Genomic DNA, 20,464 nt, shown 5'->3' with positions numbered 1-20,464 from the left:
CAGGAGAAAAAAAGAGGCATTCAAAGAAAAGAACACAGTCCCTACAGTCAAACATGGCGGAGGTTCCCTGATGTTTTGGGGTTGCTTTGCTGCCTCTGGCACTGGACTGCTTGACCGTGTGCATGGCATTATGAAGTCTGAAGACTACCAACAAATTTTGCAGCATAATGTAGGGCCCAGTGTGAGAAAGCTGGGTCTCCCTCAGAGGTCATGGGTCTTCCAGCAGGACAATGACCCAAAACACACTTCAAAAAGCACTAGAAAATGGCATTTATTTTGGCTAAAGGTTGTGCAGCCAAGTATTAGGCTGAGGGTGCCAATACTTTTGTCTGGCCCATTTTGGGAGTTTTGTGTGAAATGATCAATGTTTTGCTTTTTGCTTCATTCTATTTTGTGTTTTTTCATTTAAGACAAATTAAATGAAGATAATAATACCAAAGAATGTGTTTGCAATCATTTTCAGGAAGAAACTGAGTATTATCTGACAAAATTGCAGGGGTGTCAATACTTTTGGCCACAACTGTACCTATGTGTGTGTGTGTGTATGTGAAGAGGTGCTTGGGTATAGACCTCCCAAAAAATATACTGGATTTGAGTTTATGTTATGCTGCTATCATTCTGTGGTGTTGAGAAGTCTGGCCCAATCCATCCCTTGTTCAGCATTTTCAGTTGACAGGCAGATGCGCTTATCAGTTATAATTCCATCGGCGTCACTAAAAACCCGCTGTGACAAAATGCTAGCGGCAGGGCAGGCCAGGACCTCCAAGGCTTACAGAGCCAGTTGATGCCACGTGTCCAGCTTGGATATCCAATAAGGCACAGAGGAATCACGGAGAATGTTGGTACAGTCAGCAAGGTACTCCCTCAGCATCTTTCCAAACTTTGCACTCCTTGTGAGAGTACCTCACACCTCAGGGCCTGTGCGATGGGAGGGTATCCGAAAATTCTCCCAGAACTTTGCCAGTGTTCCCCTGCCTCTGTCGGATTGGAGTTATGTCTCTCTCGCCTGTACTCCTTGCTTGTCCAATGAACTGTGACCTCTGTCGCCAGCGTTTTCAGATGGGAATTTTTTTAATAATTCTGTAACAAGGGCCTTCTAGTATTTCCCCATTTTAATAGACCTGTCTGCCTCGAGAATAAGAGATAGAAATTTCTCCTTGTAGTGTGGGTCTAGAAGTGTTACCAACCAGTAATGATTGTCAACCAAAATTTTGAGAACACAATGGTCACGGTTAAGGTAAACTCAGCCATGTGTGCCAGACTGTTAACAGGCAAGACATCCGTGTCCTCACTAAGAGGACAACTGACCATGCTTTCCTCCTCCTCCTCCCTGTCCTCAGGCCATCCACACTGAACAGACGGTATGACAGTTGTGCAGGTAGTACCGTCTATAGCGCATGAAACTAGCTCCTGTTCTTCCTCCTCCTCTTCCTAATTGTTACCCAATTCACATTGGGATGAGATGAGGCTGGGCTGTGTGTAATCACCCTGTATGGTTCCTTGCTGCATCTCATCATGCTCCACCTGCAATGCATCCTTTTTCATTGTGAGCAGTGAGTATTTCAGAACACAGAGAAGCGGGATGTGACGCTAATTATGGCATCATCGCCTCTCACCATCTTGGTGGAGTCGTCAAAGTTTTGGAGGATGGTACATATGTCTGACATCCATGTCCACGCCTGTGGTCTTATGTGTGGAGTGAATACCGACATCCTTGGTGATGCTGGTGGTCAACAACTGCACTCTTCTGCTCACAAATCCTTTCCAACATCTGCAGTATATAGTTCCAAAGCAAGGGGACATCACACACCAGTCGGTGATCCGGATGCTGCAAACGCTGATGAAACATGGCAAGGACGGCAGAATCTGTAGCTGACTTTCTAAAATGGGATCACAGATGGTGTAATTTGACAAGCAGATCTGGCAGCTCCAGTTAGGTTTTGAGAAACCGCTGAACCATGAGGTAAAAGCACAAGAGGCCAGGCATGGCACGTGTGTGAGCTCACCTCACCTCAGATCCACCACCAGGTTCTGGCCATTGTCACACATGACCATGCCTAGCTGTAGGTTCAGTGATGTCAGCCACAGATCTGCCTGCTCTTTCAGAGCTGTCCACAACTCTTCATCATTGTGCAGTTTGTCACCTAAGAATATTAGCTTCAGCACAGCCTGTTTTCGCTTGGCTTAGGCAGTGCTGAAGTGCTTCCAGCTTGTGACTGATGTGCTCATTTCGGAGATGGAGGCTAAACAGGAGGAGGAGGGTGAGGAGCAGGAGCCATGGACTGTGGTGGAAACCCTGATTGACCTAGGGCCCGCAATCCTCGGTGTCAGGTGGACGTGTTCCATTCTAAGATTCAACTGGGTCTTGGCTTCCACTATGTTAACCCAGTGTGCTGTCAGCGAGATGTAGTGTCCCTGCCCACAAAGACTTGTCCTCGTATCTGTGGTTAGGTGTACTTTCCCAGTAACTGCATTGTTGAGGGCATGGTTGATGTTGTGGGACACATGCTTGTGTAATGCGGGGACGGCACACCAGGAGAAATAGTGGTGGCTGGGGACCGAGTACTGAGGGACGGCCACCGACATCAGGTTGCAGAAAGCTTCCATCTCCACGAGCCTAAAAGGCAACATTTCGAGTGCAAGCACTCGCAAAATGTGTGAATTTAGTAGTGTGGCCTGTGGGGCATTGGCTGCGCATTTGCTCTTGCATTCCAAGGACTGGGGTATGGACAACTGAACGCTGCCCTGGGACAAGGACATGGACGTGCTTGCTGATGGTGCTAGCTGAGTGTGTGCAATGACAGGTGCAGGGCAGGAGGCATCTTCACATGCACCATGGACAGGGGATTGGCTTGCATGCACAACAGCGGAATAAGCAGTGGTGTCACCCGCAGACATTGTTCCTGGACCCTGGGGTTCGGCCCACAAAGTCGGGTGCTTTGCTGCCATGTGCCTGATCATGCTGGTGGTGGTCAAGCTAGTACTGTAGTTTTGCTACCCCTGTTGATGCTGGCCTGGCAGAGGGTGCAAATGGCCTTTTCAGGGTTATTGGCAGAGTCTTTAAAAAGCAACCAGATGCGGGAAGATCTAACAGTTGGACTGGCAACTTCCGTCGTGTTATTGTTACGGGGAATGGCCACCACACTGCTTCTTCCTGCCTCTTGGGGTGGTATGCCTCCCTCCCCCTGTGTGCTGATGTCCTCGCTCTGCATGTCCTCCTGCCAGCTTGGGTCAGTTACTATATCATCCACTACCTCGTCTTCCACTTCCGCACCCTGGTCCTCCTCCTGACTTTCTGGCAATTGTCTCATCATAGTCCACCTCTTGTGACACTTTTTCTCCATCGCCTTCGTGTGACTGTGGCTGCTCAAATATTTGGGCATCGCTACATGCGATCTCCTCTTACCCCGCTTCAAGTGGACTGGGTAAGAAGCCCCAGTCTATAAATGGAAAAGTGAACAGCTCTTTGAAGTGTCCAAGTGTGGGATCAGTTGTCTCCGGGCACTCGGTATGATGGGAGGAAGGAGAATCAGGGTGAGGAATATGTGGTCCAGACTCACAGCTACTGAGAAATGACCGTGTGGAAGACAGGGTGATGGTGGTGGTGGCAAAGTGACTGGAAGCATTATCCGCTATCTAACCAACAACCTTTTGACACTGCTCTGGGTTCAATAGTGGTGTGCTGCTGCGGTCCCCTAGTAATTGGGACAGGAAGGTCGGGCAAAAAGATGTGGGTGTTTGTTGTGGCACAATTTCAACTTCCCTATGGCCATGGCCTCGGCCTCTGCATGCACCATCACCATCACATCCAGTTCCCCGTCCCTTGCCACGTGCCTTGCCAATTTTAAATAGAGGGCAATATTTTCCACGTTCACTACAAATGGCTGAATTTGGAGCGAACTTATATGTGATCCGTGTGATGGACAAACCACAGTTTTAAATAGCTGGCCTGTATGTAACTATTTTTACCAGCAAACTGGTGTCGATAAATTTGATAACACACTGGAACAAAATTTAAAGGGAGGCCAGAAATGCCAGAATTTTCAGTGTACTTTTTATCTCTGATCCGTGTGATGGACAAACCACTGTTTAAAATAGCTGGCCTGTAAAGAAATTATTCCTGGCCCCTGATACCTGGGGCTATGTCTACAAATATCTGTGATAGCAGCAGCAGCAGACAGAACTGGAATGGATCCTCTTGCTATATGCACTGCAGTCTGCCACATACACTGCCTGCCTGACTATCACTGATATCTATGGAGCTTTATTAGTTCTCAGAAGGACTGTTAGTTGAAATTGATATGTGTATTAGATATGGTATACCCACACTAAGTAAGAAGAAAGCAAATCCCTCCCTAGCTCAGCAGCAACTCTCCCTACACTGTCTGATTCCGGAGCAGACTGTGACGAGCATGGCGGCGCCAGGTCTGATATAGACCTGATGATGCTGTGCAGCCAGCCAATCACTGTAATGCCATAACCAACATGGCTGCATTACAGTGTGGGGGGGACAATCCCAGCATGTTCATTGGCTCTCTAAGGAGCACCAAACATGTAGGGTGGGGACCCGAGCTCCTGCCGCACAATCCCAGAAATACTCAGCGAGCTCAGAGCATCTCGAGCAGCAAGTTGCTCGGGCGAGCACTGAGTAGTGGCGAGCATGCTCGCTCATCATTAATAGTAGCACAATTTGTTGACTGAAAGTAAGTGCTACTGGGTGTCCTACTGCTACTGGCAACACACACAAAGGAGATATGCAGTGCAAACATTTAAAAAAACTATTGCCACACACCACTAAAGTGGCATCAATTTCCTCAGTGTAGAAATCGTATAATTGCACAGCATTTTGACAACTTCTGTTTCTGGTCAGGCTACTCGACTCCCTTTCTTTGGCAGCTGCACAGTGGTATTATTATTATTACTTGTTATAGCACCATTTATTCCATTTATTTCAAATTTTGAAATGTGGCCCGGTGTCTGTACCACACTATTAGCAGAAAGGATTTAAATTCAGAAATCTGGACTGGTGTCTGGACCACATTATTAGTAGAAAGGATTTAGATTCTGAAATGTGGACTCCTGACTGGACCACACAATTAGCACAAACTATTTCAGTTTCATTAGAAAATAATTGCGCCAAGGCTGCTTATTACAATGGGGAAAATAAGTATTTGATATACTGCCAATTTTGCAAGTTTTCCTAATTACAAAAAATAGAGACCTCTGTAATTTTTATAGTAAGTACTTTTCAACTGTGAGAGGCAGAATCTAAAAATAAAAACCAGAAAATCACATTGTATGATTTTTACATAACTAAATTTAATTTTAATGCATGAAATAAATATTTGATACAATAGAAAAACATACCTTAATATTTAGTACAGAAACATTTGTTTGCAATTAAAGAGGGCAGACATTCCCTGTAGTTCTTGACCAAGTTTGCACACACTGCAGCAAGGATTTTGGCCCACTCCTCAATACAGATATTCTCCAGATGTTTCAGGTTTCTGGGCTGCTGCTGGGCAACATTGAGTTTCAGCTCCCTTTTTCTATTGGATTTAGTTCTGGACATAGGCTAAGCCACTCCAGCACCTTGAAATGTTTCTTATGGAGCCGCTTGTTAGTTGCCCTGGCTGTCTACTTTGGGTCATAGTCATGTTAGAAGACCCATTCAAGACCCATCTTCAGTGCTCTTAAGAGGGAAGGAAGTTGTTTTCCAAAATGTCATGATACATGACCCCATTCATTCTCCCTTAAATATGGTGGAGTTGTCTTGTCCCCTTTGCAGAAAAGTAACCCCAAAATATGATGTTTCTCCCACCATGCTTCATGGCTGGGATGGTGGTCTTGTGGTTGTACTCATCCTTCTTACTCTAAACAAGGCAATTTGACTTGGTATCAAAAAGTTCTATTTTGGTCTCATCTGACCACATGACATTCTCCCATGCCTCCTCTGGATCATCCAGATGGTCATTGGCAAACTTCAAACAGGCCTGGACATGTGCTGGGGGACCTTGTGTTCCCTGCAGAATTTTTATCCATGACAACGTTTTGTGTTAATAACAGTTAAGTTTGAGACTGTGGTCCCATCTTTCTTCAGGTCATTCATCAGGTTCTCCAGCATAGTCCTGGGATGAATACAGACCTTTCTCAGAATTATCCTTGCCCCAGGAGGTGAGATTCTGCATGCAGCCCCTGACTGAAAAAAATTGTCAGTCATCTTTGGTTTCTTCCATTTTCTAATAATTTTGAGAACAGTTGTTGCCTTCTCAGTAAGCTGCTTGCCTACTGTCCTGTAGCCCATCCCAGCCTTCTGCAGGTCTACAATTTTGTCCCTGGTGACCTTAGACAGCTATTTAATCTTGACCATGGTAGAGAGGTTGGAGTGTGATTGATTAAGGGTGTGGACAAGTGTCTTTTACAGTTAAGGAATTCAAACAGGTGCACTAGTACAGGTAATGGGTGCAAAGTGGGAAGGCTTCTTAAAGAAAAACTAAAAGGTCTGTTATAGCCATAATTCTTGCTTGTTGGTAGGTGATCACATACTTATTTCATGCAATAAAATGCAATTTATTATTTAAAAATTATATAATATGATTTTCAGTTTTTATTCTTAGATTCTGTCTCTCACCGTTGAAGCTTACCTACGATAAAAACTAGAGACCTCTAGATTGTTTGCCTGTGAAAAAACTTGCAAAATCGTCAGTGTATCAAATACTTATTTTCCCCACTGTATATTAAATAAAAAAGCAGTACTACTGAGCAGAGGCGTATCTAGAGGGGGGCAGCTGGAACATGTGCCCTGGGTGCAGTCGGGTCGCCTAATGCGATGATCCGAAGCATCTTCCCCGGAAGCTTGGAGTTGGCAGTTCTCGGAGTCAGCTGTCAAGCTGACAGTCGGCACAGAGAAGCTGCAGTCCACCAGCTCCCAGAGATCAATTGTACATGCATCAATCAAACACGAGTACAATTGAAGCTCTCACCGCTGGTTCAGAATGACGTCAGCTGTGTGATCAGGTCATGTGATCATGCTGCTGACGTCGCTCACCAGCACGGAGAGCATTGGTAGTAAGTGCTCCACGTCAGTGGCGCTGAAGACACCGAAGATTGGGGGTATTTACTTCCTGGGGGTGTGTGATTACTGTGTTTACAGTAGTAATTACTGTGTGTACAGTAGTATTTACTGTGTGGGGGTTATTAAGGTGTGTGTGTGTGCATTTACTATTTGGGGAATATTACTGTATGTGTGTGTATTTACTGTGTGGGGGTATTACAGTGTGTGTATTTACTGTGTGGAGTTTTATTACCGTGTGTGAGGCATTTACTGCCATGGGGGAGTATTTACTGTGTGTGGGGGTATTTACTGTGTGGAGGAGGTATTTACTGTGTGTGGGGTATTTGCCGCCATGGGGGAAGTTATTTACTGTGTGAGGGAGTTATTTACTGTGTGGGGGTATTTACTGTGTGTGTGGGTGTGTGTGTATAAGAGGTATTTACTGTGTATCGGGTATTTACTATGTGTGGGGAAAATTTACTGTGATGGGGGTATTTAGTGTAACAGCCTGGGGAAGGTTTAGTGTAATGAGGGCATAACTTGTGGACACAAGATTGAGGAGCAAAGAAGGAACAGATGCAGACACAATATGGGGAGTAGGAGAAATTTGAAGACACAATATGAGGAGGAAGCGTGAGATGAGGGGCATGTATGGGGGTATGGGTGTGGACACAATATGAGGAGTGAGGGCCTGCGTACAAATACAGTATGAGGAGCAAGGGGAAAATGTTTGCGGACACAGTATAGGGAGCGAGAGTAATGGGATGGGTGTGGACCTAGTATGGGGAGTTGGAGGGATGTGTGAGGAAGCAGTATGAAATGTGAGAGGGTAAATGTATGAAAAGGCATGAGGAAACATGTGAGGAGACTTTTTAGGGGAATAGTGCAAGGAGACAGTATGGGTAAGAAAAGTGTGAGGGGCCACAGAATAGAGACTTAGTAGTGTGGGGGTAGCAGGGGGGAACAGTGTAAGGGCACAGCATACCAAGGAGCGAGAGTGTTGTGAGGGGGCATAGTGTTACACCCACAGGGCGTGAAGATGTATAGTGTACTCACTAGACCACTGATGTGCAGAGGTAGCTGTATACCCGATACACAAGAGACGAGCATGAGCTTCAAAAACCAAGGATGTTTATTAAAGGAGACAAACAAGCAGAAAAGGTGTCTGAGGGAAGAATCCTCTGGACCACGACACAGAACCATGTAGTGGAGCACCGGGCAAGGTGTACACTTATACAGGGATTCTCCCATTGCAACACCATGTGACCTTAATGCCGCGGTACCCGGACCAGAGGGACGACCCATACAGACCGTATAGAGGAGGTGGTGAGAATCCCAGAAGCTCTGTGTAATCACAGAAAGGCTGATCTAGCTGTCAGAGATATCTGGATGGTTCTGAGAGGAAAGCCTTAGTCAGCCTGGGGTAGAAACCGAAGTATCCAGAAGGATCCAGAACAGGGAACTGCCAGCAGAGGATTCTGAGGAGACAGAGGTATTAGTATAAAGACAACACTAGCCTAAAGGCCCTTTTACATTTAGCGATGCACCAGCGATCCGACCAGCGATCCCACCCGGTCAGGATCGCTGGTGCATCGCTAAATGATCGCTAGTGAGCTTTCATACAGAAAGACCTCACAGCGATGCAGCAGCGACGCAGCGCACGATACTTACCATTCACACGCAGCGATCCTGGCGTCCTCCCGCCCGCCTCCACGTGTCGCTCGTCGTCACAGCAGGAAGTCTCAGCAGGAAGCGCCCGACGAGAAATGGAGCCGGACATTCTCGGGCGATCAGCGATGGACAGCGGGGGAGCCGGTCGCTGGTAAGTATCACACATAGCGATATCACTAGCAATATCGCTATAACGTCACAAAACCAGTGACGTTTTAGCGATATTGCTAGCGATATTGCTTAGTGTAAAACCCCCTTTAGCATGCAGACCTCAATAGGCCAGAATGGGAGACAACAATCCCACAGAATAAACATGTTGCTTAGGCACCTCCCTCAAGGGGAGGATGCCTTTTATGCACAGAACATCACAGCACAGACATCCCTAATAAAGAACAGGTGCCCTGCTGTTTTAAGTATGTGCAGGAAGCGGGGCTCACCCCCTAAGAGCATTACCAGAAGACCTGCCAGGAGGATGCAGGTTCTTAGCAGAGAAAGGAGCTGCTGATTGTCTGGAGCCACGGACAGGGTGAGTAGTACCAGTTGAGCTGCATGATAGGCGCAGCGGAGACCAGGCCTGCGGCTGAGGGCATGATACATAGTATATAAACGGAGCCCTATAGGGGGACCGAGTGTGCAGAAGGGGCAGAGTATCTAAAGGAGGGGGCAGTGTGGTGGGGATGTACCATTAGGCTATGTTCACACGTGGCAGTTTTTTCGCGTTTTTGCGGCGGTTTTAACCGCGCGATTTTGCCACGGAAACGCGAAAAATAAGCATCCCATGCATTCCTATGGGATTCCGCAATGCTGTGCTAATGCTCCGGTTTTTACCGCGGCGGAATCGCTTCACGGTAAAAAACACAGCATGCTCATTAATTTAGCGGAATCGTGGCGATCCCGCACCCATAGGAATGCATTGTTCTGCTTACTTTCTGCATGTGGCTGTGCACACCATGCGAAAAGTTAGCAGAACATTTGCGGATGGTACCCACGGTCCGGAGGAGAGGAGACTGTCCTCCGGGCTCTGGGTACCATATCCCTGAAAAAAATTAGAATTTAAAATAAAAAATATTGTTATTCTCACCTTCAGACGTCCCATGCAGCCTTCCCGCCTCTCTCCACGCTCCCGGTCCCAGTAATCCTTTGCTAGCGATGACGTCCGTTCTCGCGGGATCACGAAGTCTCACGGTCATTCGCGCGACGTCATCTCTAATGACCACAAGACGTCGCGATCCCACGAGAACGGACGTCATTGCGGTAATTCTCGCAAAGGATTACTGGGACCGGGAGCGTGGAGAGAGGCGGGAAGGCTGCGCGGGACGCCGGAAGGTAAGAATAACAATATATATATATTTTTTAAAATTATTTTTTACATCCTATCTTTTACTATTGATGCCGCATAGGCAGCCTCAATAGTAAAAAGTTGGTCACACTCGTCAAACAATATATTTGACGAGTGTGACCAACCTGTCAATCAGTTCTCCAAGCGATGCTGCAGATCGCTTGGAAAACGCTAGCAATTCTGCAAGCTAATAACTCTTGCAAAATGCTAGTTTTTCCATGGGAAAATCGCATTTTAAATTCCCACGGAATTCGGAATTCTCGCAGTAATTTCCGCGAGAGTTCCGCTACGTGTGAACGTAACCTAAGAGTCACAGTGTGGGGGACATATTTTGTGCAGGGAATATAGTGAGGAGCAATTATTTATTCAGGGGCTCAGCACAGGGCAGGTATTTTTTTCAGGAGCAATATAATCACACTGCTATCTTTAAGGACATCATTTTGAGATGTACTGCAGAAGACCCGAGAAGATGGAAGTTTGCAGAGATGAGCTGTAGATGTGAAAACTCATCATGGGGTCTGGACAAGAAGAAGAAAAGAAAAGAATGACTCCAGAGACAGTGTCATCTATAAGGTACCTGGATTTTGTGATACTGACTAATTCTCATTTTTTTATTTATGTTAGGAGTGTTAAAGGGGTTGTCCATGTTTGTGATGAGTCTACAGTCATTCTATGTGACTGCAGACTTATGAACTCTCACAGTACACTGTCAGGATTTTCTGGTACTGTCAAAATGCATATATACAGTCACATGCCGACTAGACATGTGTGGCCTTACTCAATGAGAATGAATTTAGCAAGGCCAAACACGTCTAGATGGAATGTGGCCAGAAGTATACAAATCACATACTTTTGCAAGGGAGAATCATAAAAGTGTGCAGTGCATACACTGAGATTTCAGTAGTCTGCAGCCACCTACAGTGACAGAACACTTTCATCTCCAACCTGGACAAGCCCTTTAATTATAAAATGAAGCACTGAAGCCAATCCTAATAGCGTGTAATATCCTAACTGCCATGTTTTGACTCTGCTTGCTAGTTCCATCAGTCATCACATGGCCACTTCACTCATGCGATTTTCATACTTACAGTTGTGGCCAAAAGTATTGACACCCCTGCAATTCTGTCAGATAATACTCAGTTTCTTCCTGAAAATGATTGCAAACACAAATTCTTTGATATTATTATCTTCATTGAATTTGTCTTAAATGAAAAAACACAAAAAGAATTGTCCTAAAGCCAAATTGGATATAATTCCACACCAAACATAAAAAAGAGGGTGGACAAAAGTATTGGCACTGTTCGAAAAATCATGTAATGCTTCTCTAATTTGTGTAATTAACAGCACCTGTAACTTACCTGTGGCACCTAACAGGTGTTGGCTATAACTAAATCACACTTGCAGCCAGTTGACATGGATTAAAGTTGACTCAACCTCTGTCCTGTGTCCTTGTGTGTACCACATTGAGCATGGAGAAAAGAAAGAAGACCATAGAACTGTCTGAGGACTTGAGAAACCAAATTGTGAGGAAGCATGAGCAATCTCAAGGCTACAAGTCCATCTCCAAAGACCTGAATGTTCCTGTGTCTACCGTGCGCAGTGTCATCAAGAAGTTTAAAGCCCATGGCACTGTGGCTAACCTCCCTAGATGTGGACGGAAAAGAAAAATTGACAAGAGATTTCAACGCAAGATTGTGCGGATGTTGGATAAAGAACCTCGACTAACATCCAAACAAGTTCAAGCTGCCCTGCAGTCCGAAGGTACAACAGTGTCAACCCGTACTATCAGTCGGCGTCTGAATGAAAAGGGATTGTAAGGTAGGAGACCCAGGAAGACCCCACTTCTTACCCCGAGACATAAAAAAGCCAGGCTGGAGTTTGCCAAAACTTACCTGAAAAAGCCTAAAACGTTTTGGAAGAATGTTCTCTGGTCAGATGAGACAAAAGTAGAGCTTTTTGGGCAAAGGCATCAACATAGAGTTTACAGGAGAAAAAAAGAGGCATTCAAAGAAAAGAACACGGTCCCTACAGTCAAACATGGCAGAGGTTCCCTGATGTTTTGGGGTTGCTTTGCTGCCTCTGGCACTGGACTGCTTGACCGTGTGCATGGCATTATGAAGTCTGAAGACTACCAACAAATTTTGCAGCATAATGTAGGGCCCAGTGTGAGAAAGCTGGGTCTCCCTCAGAGGTCATGGGTCTTCCAGCAGGACAATGACCCAAAACATACTTCAAAAAGCACTAGAAAATGGTTTGAGAGAAAGCACTGGATACTTCTAAGGTGGCCAGCAATGAGTCCAGACCTGAATCCCATAGAACACCTGTGGAGAGATCTAAAAATGGCAGCTTGGAGAAGGCACCCTTCTAATATCAGGGACCTGGAACAGTTTGCCAAAGAAGAATGGTCTAAAATTCCAGCAGAGCATTGTAAGAAACTCATTGATGGTTACCGGAAGCGGTCGGTCGCAGTTATTTTAGCTAAAGGTTGTGCAGCCAAGTATTAGGCTGAGGGTGCCAATACTTTTGTCTGGCCCATTTTGGGAGTTTTGTGTGAAATGATCAATGTTTTGCTTTTTGCTTCATTCTATTTTGTGTTTTTTCATTTAAGACAAATTAAATGAAGATAATAATACCAAAGAATTTGTGTTTGCAATCATTTTCAGGAAGAAACTGAGTATTATCTGACAAAATTGCAGGGGTGTCAATATTTTGACCACAACTGTACGTTCACGTGACAACGAGCTTCTCTGTTTTTCACTGAAAATTGAATTAGCAAGAGCAGCTTGTTGGCACGTGACTTATTGTGCAAATCACATGTGTGCTTGGGAGACGAGGAGTGCAAAGCTGAGCTCTTGCCCTGGATGCCAGAAACCTAGATTCAACTCTTCTACAGAGGATGTTTCTGCACTAATGCTGCCTCTCCATTACTACTGTTCTCTGTTAATTGATGGGACTGCAACAATGAAGTCATGAGTATAGCACATGACCCCTACAGCAAATCCATGCTCCCAACAAGTCATATGCTGTTTACCTTGGCCTCACCGCTAAGCTCAGCAATTTGTTGCAGCAGTGCTGCAGGTCTATCAACAAAAACTGGTAGGGAACAGTTACCAGGTGGTTCTGGAGTGGCAAGGGCTTCAATAGGTAAGTTGTAAGGAGGATAAACCAGGATCAATAAAATGTGTAAATTAACGTGGGTTTTGGTGTTCTTGTCCTCCACATCTTCCTATTATCCTGTCAGTTGAGTTTCAGTATATCCTATGTCTGCAGTTTCTATGTGTGGCCTCCATATTGGTGTATACACTGACCTGATGGGCAGTTCGGCTCTTTTTGACTCTGTTCTCCCAAAAGAGACAGCTTGTTTGGATGCCAAAATGAATCATTTTTAAATCTGCTCATACAATGGTGAACACATATTTATGGTAAAATCACCACCTTCCCAATCCGGAGTTTTGGCCACATATGCAGCCGGATTGTTTAATTTTCACCCCAAGAAGAGACATTTGAAAACTGGAAGTGACTCTCCATATGGATTGGCTCTCATTGTTCACATAAAGGAACAACCACTTTGTGATGGATTGTTTGTTCATGATCATGAGCACCCAATCAGTAATTGGATGAAGTGTCGCAACCATCAACGAAGATGAGTTGGTTCCAATGGAGGAGGGTAACCTGGCAATTATGAGCTAGGATTGTGGTGGACAGAAAGTTACCTTTTTTGTTAGAACCTCCCCAATAACAGAACAAAAATAGTAGTATCAGGAAGTCAGAAAAGGTGAATATTGTAAGCAAGTGGTGTTAGAAGAAATGTAAGTACAGGGTGGGCCATTTCTATGGATATACCTTAATAAAATGGGAGTGGTTGGTGACTCAGATTGGTGCGCTGAATTTGCAAAATGGGCAAAACAAAAATTGGAGCAGAACCCTCAGTTTACACAGAACTATTAGGGTTGCAGATCGCACTTAATATTAAATATAAGGAAGTGCGATCGCAACCCGGGGTCCACGGTACAGTGATGGTAAACTGCTGCTCGGTAATGGCGGAGTGCAAAGTAAACACCGGCGGGAAACCACTGACCCGGTGTGTACAGGAGCGAACTTCACAGAGTAACTGGGACAATTGCTGGAGCCTGTTAACTCCACAGGACTCGGCAAAAGGAGCGCTAGTGTAGAGTCTCAGGACTCTGCCCCAAGGAGACAAGGCTGGAGTCCTTCTTGACTCACTAGCATGTGGCACCGCAACTGCGATGCTAGGAAAAATGTAACTAAGGAGCTACGGGAGCATGCAGTGCTGCCCTGGCGGACCCCACTAGTCAGCCTAGCTTAGAGCTGGAAAAAGCACTATCTGCGCACGGAGCCGCTCAGGCAGACGCTGCGGGTATATGCGGTAATGTAGTGCCTTGTGTAGAATGGCACACTCTGGCGCTAGCGTGTGTGAGGAACTGAGAGCACTGCGGCACTAGGCAGTGCCACAAATTGGCGCTGACTCTGACTCGAAACCCTAACTCATGCACAACTAAGGCAGGGGAGTCATAATGAGCCATTCACCAGTCTCAAGCATCCATCAACATACACATACTTTGCCATTAAAGTCTATACTAGTGCATGGCCGAGCAGCCATGTGAACCTTTTATAGCAGCATCCTTCCGGGACCTTCCTGATGGTCCAATCCGAGCTGCTTGAGGACCTGAGCATGTGAACTCCGACCTCCAATGAGAGGTCTTCCCACGGGCATGCTGAGTAGGCTGGGAAAAGGACTTGGCCTCTGGAGCTGCTCGCTGCTGGCTAGTGCGGATTGCTAAAGCTGAACCAGAGGTGGCAGCAGCAAGCAACCTGACAGCACTAGCTTGAGTAAGATGCTGGGAACAACACCTTTGCTGAGCAACCTCCTCTGCGGTTGGGACTGAATGGGAGACCACAGAAGGCAAGGCTGGGGATTCCACCTGTGCAGAGGTCGGAACCTGACGTCTAACAGGAACATTATGTTCAGTGATGAGGCAAACTTTTTTAGGTAGGTCATTTATATGGATACACCTAAATAAAATAGGAATGGTGACAGTTTTCTTGCGTAGGGTGTCTTGCATTGAAATCTGCTGCAATGACTCGGATGCTGCGTTCACCAGACATCAGCACAATTTCTATCCGCTCCTCATGTGTTAACCTCTGCGACATGTCAATGGCTGTCAACAAAGAGAAACTTATAAATAACTCATGAAAGAATAAAGTTACATTAAAACCAAGCATGCCATTGTTTTTCTTGTGAAATTCTCAGTAAGTTTGATATGTCACATGACCCTTTTCCCATTGAAAAAAATAAAGTTGGATACAAAATGGCCAACTTCAAAATGACCGCCATGGTCACCACCCATCTTGAAAAGCTTTCACCCTCCCTTATACTAATGTGCCTCAAACAGGAAGTTGACATCACCAACCATTCCCATTTTATGTACGTGTATCCATATAAATGGCCCACCCTGTATATAGAAGAAGCCATAATTTAGTAACTGATAGTGTCCATGCAACAAGTGTACTTCACTTGCTGGATACTGAAGGATTGTATAAAACCTATGATGACCAATTGATTGTGGCCATTAAAGATTGTACTGAAAATAACTGAATTTGCTATAAATTGAAAGTCCTTTTGCCACTAAAGAATTGTTTGGGTAGTGATGAGTGCTTTACTGTGACATACTCAAACAGAAGTTACATTTTTACAACTTTTCTACACTGTACTCCTTTTTTTCTTAAAGCATAATCCGCCTTGGCTTGGACAAGCCGTTCAATCATAGAACTGAATAATACGTTATGGAGTAAGGTCCACAGATCCTACAAGAGGTGGTTTTCATGCAGTCACATTTACAGAAATACTAATCTCTGACCTCTACAAGGAAATTAAGATATTAATCAGCACATGACGTTAAACATTTATTGCCAATGAAAGCTAAGTAGAATTGAATTTGCAAGGTATTCCACCTCTTAAGCTTTTTATTTAATTTTTTTCTCTTCCTCATTCAGATGACCATTTATGGAACATAATGTTCAGTTACTGCCCCATCCTAGAAGCACTTGAGATTTACTTTTTATCGTCACATTAAACATGGTTTTGTTTTGTCAATACACGTTCATGAGTATTTTAGTGTTTATGAAATTCATATCAACATTGTAAGCTGTTTTCATAACAATCATGGGCATTGAGTAATTAGTATTGCTTCCCATATTTATAATTTGAGTAAAGGAAAATTGTCTAATATTTTTATTAAGAACTACCACCTATATAACACAGTGGGTAGTACCATGATACAGTTGTTACATTTTCTGCCTGCCTGTTCTAGTTTTAAGCTATATTTAATGAGAGCCTATCTTCAGGATTTACCCCTAGAAGGTAATATCAGTGCTTTATTTATTTATTTTATTAATTTTCCTCATTTACATAGAGCAAATTATTTCACTGCACTTTACAGACACCGTCATCATTGTCCTTATTGGGGCTCACTCTAAATTTCTTAACAGTATGTCTTTGGAGTGTGGGAGGAAACTGAAGTATCTGGAGGAAATTCCTTGCAGATGTTGACCTTGGCAGGATTTGAACACAGGGCCCCACTAATTCAAGGGTACAGTGCTAACCACTGAGTTTATCAACCTCCTAATATCATCCTTAAAGGGAACCGGTCAGCAGGATTGTGCACAGTAACCTATAGACAGCATCAGGTCAGTGCAGTTATACTGATTACAATTACGGTATACCTTGGTTGATGAAATCCGTCTAGTGGTTGTTGTTTAATCTTTATTTTCAGTTTTGAGTTAATGCTATGCTTGTGCTTCATGGCGGCTTCTGGGGGGGGTCTTCATGTGGTGCTCTGCTTAGGTATTTATCAGTATGGCTTCCGACAGGTCAAAAAAAAAAAACTCCTCCTCCAAGATGGCACCGCCACAGCCTGCCTCGGAGCACGAGCATATCATTAACTCAAAACTGACAATAAAGATTAAGCAACAATAACAAGTCGGATTTCATCAACCAAGGTATCATTTTAATCAGTATAACGATGCTGACCTGACACTGTCTGTAGGTTACTGTGCACAATCCTGCTGACAGATTCCCTTAAAGGATTCTTTCATTAGCTTTAAACATTTAATGTACATGTTGTAGCAAAGCCAAGTAGGTCAGGGGTAAATCCCATCTCTGCAGAATTTAATTAGTAGCACCCACAAAGTTTTTTTACTAGAAGCAAGAAGTAGATTCACTTGGTGTGCAGTGTACTGGAGAACTGAGCAGTGTGTAAATTCCACTGGGAGCTGCAGAGAGTACCGATTGTTGTACATTAAAGTGAGTCAGATGAAGTGCTGGGATTGCCACACTGGTAACAAACTGTGATATGTGTCTGGGAGGAAAGGTGAAAAGACCTCTTGGTGCTGGTCTCTCTAACAGAACTTGAGAGACAGCTGGACATTTATCTGAACGGTGAGCTCACATGTTCCTGTATGTGTATGTGGACTGTTTATTTTGTTCCTTTATGCTGGAGAAAGGCTGTTGGTTTTTGGTTCTGCTGGAAGTTTATTCACTCCAATAAACCTTCCTGTTTGACCCAAAAACTATAAAACTAAGTTTAATTGTCCCTGTTCTGCCTTCATGCTGTCACCAGACTAAACTGTGACAGCTGTCAATCAATGACAGTGCGCAGTGGGAGTAGGCCATAGCAGTTTAACCAACATCCCTGCATGTGCATGGTTACCAGGGAAGAGAAGAAGAAGCCATATATATTCTCTTGCTTCCTTTCTTCACATGCTAGGATGTGCGTTATACTTGAGGACTCTTCATGTAGATTGCATATACGCATAATTGATCAAAATATTGCTAAAAACTTTACCTTATTCTTTTTTTAAATATTTTTTATTTATTTACTGTGCATTTTTCATTTTTATGCAGGATGCAGCAAATGTTTTCATTTCTCTGCCGTTTCACCATTTGGGTGCGACTTTATATTCTATCCCCCTGCTGCCATTTCCTGCTGGTGATAGTTTCCTTTGGATGCTCAGTCATTCTGATACAGTTTAAAGCCAGTCAGTAAAATTCTAAGTAGGATTTTTCTATGAAGATGCCTGGACGTCCACTCTTGCCTTATGTCCTGAGTTAGCACTCTGTCTGCTCTCTTTCCCACCCAGGGAAGAAGGGCGCTATTGTATGCAACAGTGCACCAACCTGACAAACAAGGCTACACAAACAAGTGTTAACAGAAAACTCCAGGCATACAAAATATTCACTCACATATAACAGATGAATGCACCAGGGAGTGGGGAATAAACAAAAGTAAAGAAAGGAAGGCAATTACCACACTTACAAATCACGCAACAGTCACAGATAACTCCTTCAACACTCCTTCTCATATGAACACCTCTTCCTCCTGAAGTCATACAGCAAATGCTAGCTCTGACATGGATTTGCATCAGAGCCCAGATTAAAAAAACTGGAAGGGAGTGACTAACTGGGCTCAGCTGCGAGCTCAAAGTTTTCCAACATGGCCGATTAACCACTGGTCTGTCAAAAGGAATAAACACCATTAAAATGAAGGAGAAGTGCTTTTTCTCAGTATGTGTATGAGCAATCAGAAGCTGCAGTCTTCTGGCAAAACACACTGTTGCTGTAACCCTGTGACAAATGGCCTTTAGGCAGTTTAAGCCTGAGCTTCCATCTTCTAGTCTGTGTGTAGGGCGGTTGCAGTTTTTAGTTTGTTACCTATATTCCCAAGTGATATCATAACACTGTCCTTGTGGTGTGCACTTAAACTATACAAGCGCGTATGGTGCACTACACACATATATAGGGTGCTCGTCACAAAGATAAGACTTATTTGTGTGCATTTATAATATTAGGCCACTACCACGCCATGAATGGTAGGCTTTTGAGTGGCTGTTTCATTAATATTTTAGACTTTTAGCAATAAAAGAAGAAAAAAAAACAGCTCACTTGTAGAATCTTGTGGTGTGCGGAAGCACCGAAGCCGCGTAGTCTCAGGTACAAGCAATACAAAAAAGGAATGCTCCAACTTCTAATAAAATCCAAATTTATTGTATTAGATATAAAAAGGAGTCATGATAAAACGCATTTCACATGAACAATTGTAGCAGCTACGTGTTTCGAACACAATGGAGTTTTCTTTCTCAAAGCTACATACAAGAAATGATGCAATAGCTTTACACTGAAATCTCAGCCAACGAAAAAACATCAAACACAGTCATGTGATAAGATATGGCAGTTAATAACAGAAGCAACAAACATCGTTGCGAAAGAAACTAAATATGATCAAAATGAAAAAAGTCAAATAAAGGAATAGTTTCACATCAATAATGATACATGATTTCCCTGCGAGCACTGAGATCCGCAGGGTGGCAAGTTCCAAGACAAAAAATCCAGTATGCCTCCCTTGTCATCAATGACTTCCTGATATCCTCGCCTCTTGGTGATGTCATCAGTCTTTCAATACTGGTGACTTTCAGCACTGCTGTGTTCCTCTGATGGTAAGCAATGAAATATTTAGAGGCAAAGTACACATTGCGATTAGAGCTGGTGGGAGATACATCAGTGATATGTTCTGAAATCCTAATTTTTAAATTTCGCATAGTACATCCCACATAACTAAGATTACAACTCGTACAACTGATCAAATAAATGATATTCTTTGAATTACAATTGATGTATTGTTGTATTTTATAATGTTTATCATTGTCACTATCCGAAAAAGTTTGTGTCATGGTGGAATGTAAGTAAGGGAAACTGGGAAAAGGAAGAGCGCACAATAGGGCTTTAAATGTTAAAAGAACACAAAAACCAACATGTATCTGCTCACCTGGTGGTGTTGCAACAAAGCAACATGCAACAAATGAATAGATCAGCCGCTGCAAGACACGAGTAGAAAGGACTAAAGCGGGTGTCACACATAGCAATCTCGCTAGCGAGATCGCTGCTGAGTCACAACTTTTGTGACACAACAGCGATCTCACCAGCGAGATCGCTGTGTGTGACAGCGATCAGCGACCGGCCCCCCTGCCGGTATCGCTGATCGCTGCAAGAAACCTCTGGACATATTTTTCGTCGCTGGTCTCCCGCTGGCCAGCACGCATTGCTGCGTGTGACAGGCGGGAGACCAGCGATCAGCTGTAAAAAATAATAAAAAAAATAAAAAATATTGTTATTCTCACCTTCCGACGTCCTGCGCAGCCATCCCGCCTCTCTCTACGCTCCCGGTCTCAGTGATCCTTTGCACGAATGACCGCAAGACGTCGCGCTGCCGCGAGACCGTGACACTCTCGCGGTCATTCTCGCAAAGGATTACTGGGACCGGAGTGTGGAGAGAGGCAGGATGGCTGCGCGGGACGTCGGAAGGTGAGAATAACAATATTTTTTA

At 44.2% G+C, this 20,464-nt stretch overlaps 1 protein-coding gene across 2 annotated transcripts in view; it reads right to left on the bottom strand.

The window, feature by feature from the left end:
- Positions 1–20,464, bottom strand: part of GPRC6A (G protein-coupled receptor class C group 6 member A) — a 211,134-nt gene that overhangs the window by 61,368 nt on the left and 129,302 nt on the right. Inside the window, exon 6 of one of the 2 annotated variants that reach the window (XM_073575953.1) lies at positions 19,151–19,571. The exons of the other annotated variant lie outside the window; for it this stretch is intronic. Coding sequence (XP_073432054.1) covers positions 19,537–19,571 — 35 coding nt within the window. The 3' untranslated portion in view covers positions 19,151–19,536. Of the gene's footprint in view, positions 1–19,150; positions 19,572–20,464 lie in introns of those variants that run through there. 2 annotated transcript variants of the gene reach the window in all.

Source organism: Dendrobates tinctorius, unplaced genomic scaffold, assembly GCF_039654945.1.
Source record: "Dendrobates tinctorius isolate UK_male_01 unplaced genomic scaffold, ASM3965494v1 ptg000046l, whole genome shotgun sequence".
Lineage (NCBI taxonomy): Eukaryota > Metazoa > Chordata > Amphibia > Anura > Dendrobatidae > Dendrobates > Dendrobates tinctorius.
This window is presented reverse-complemented; position numbering and strand designations above follow the sequence as displayed.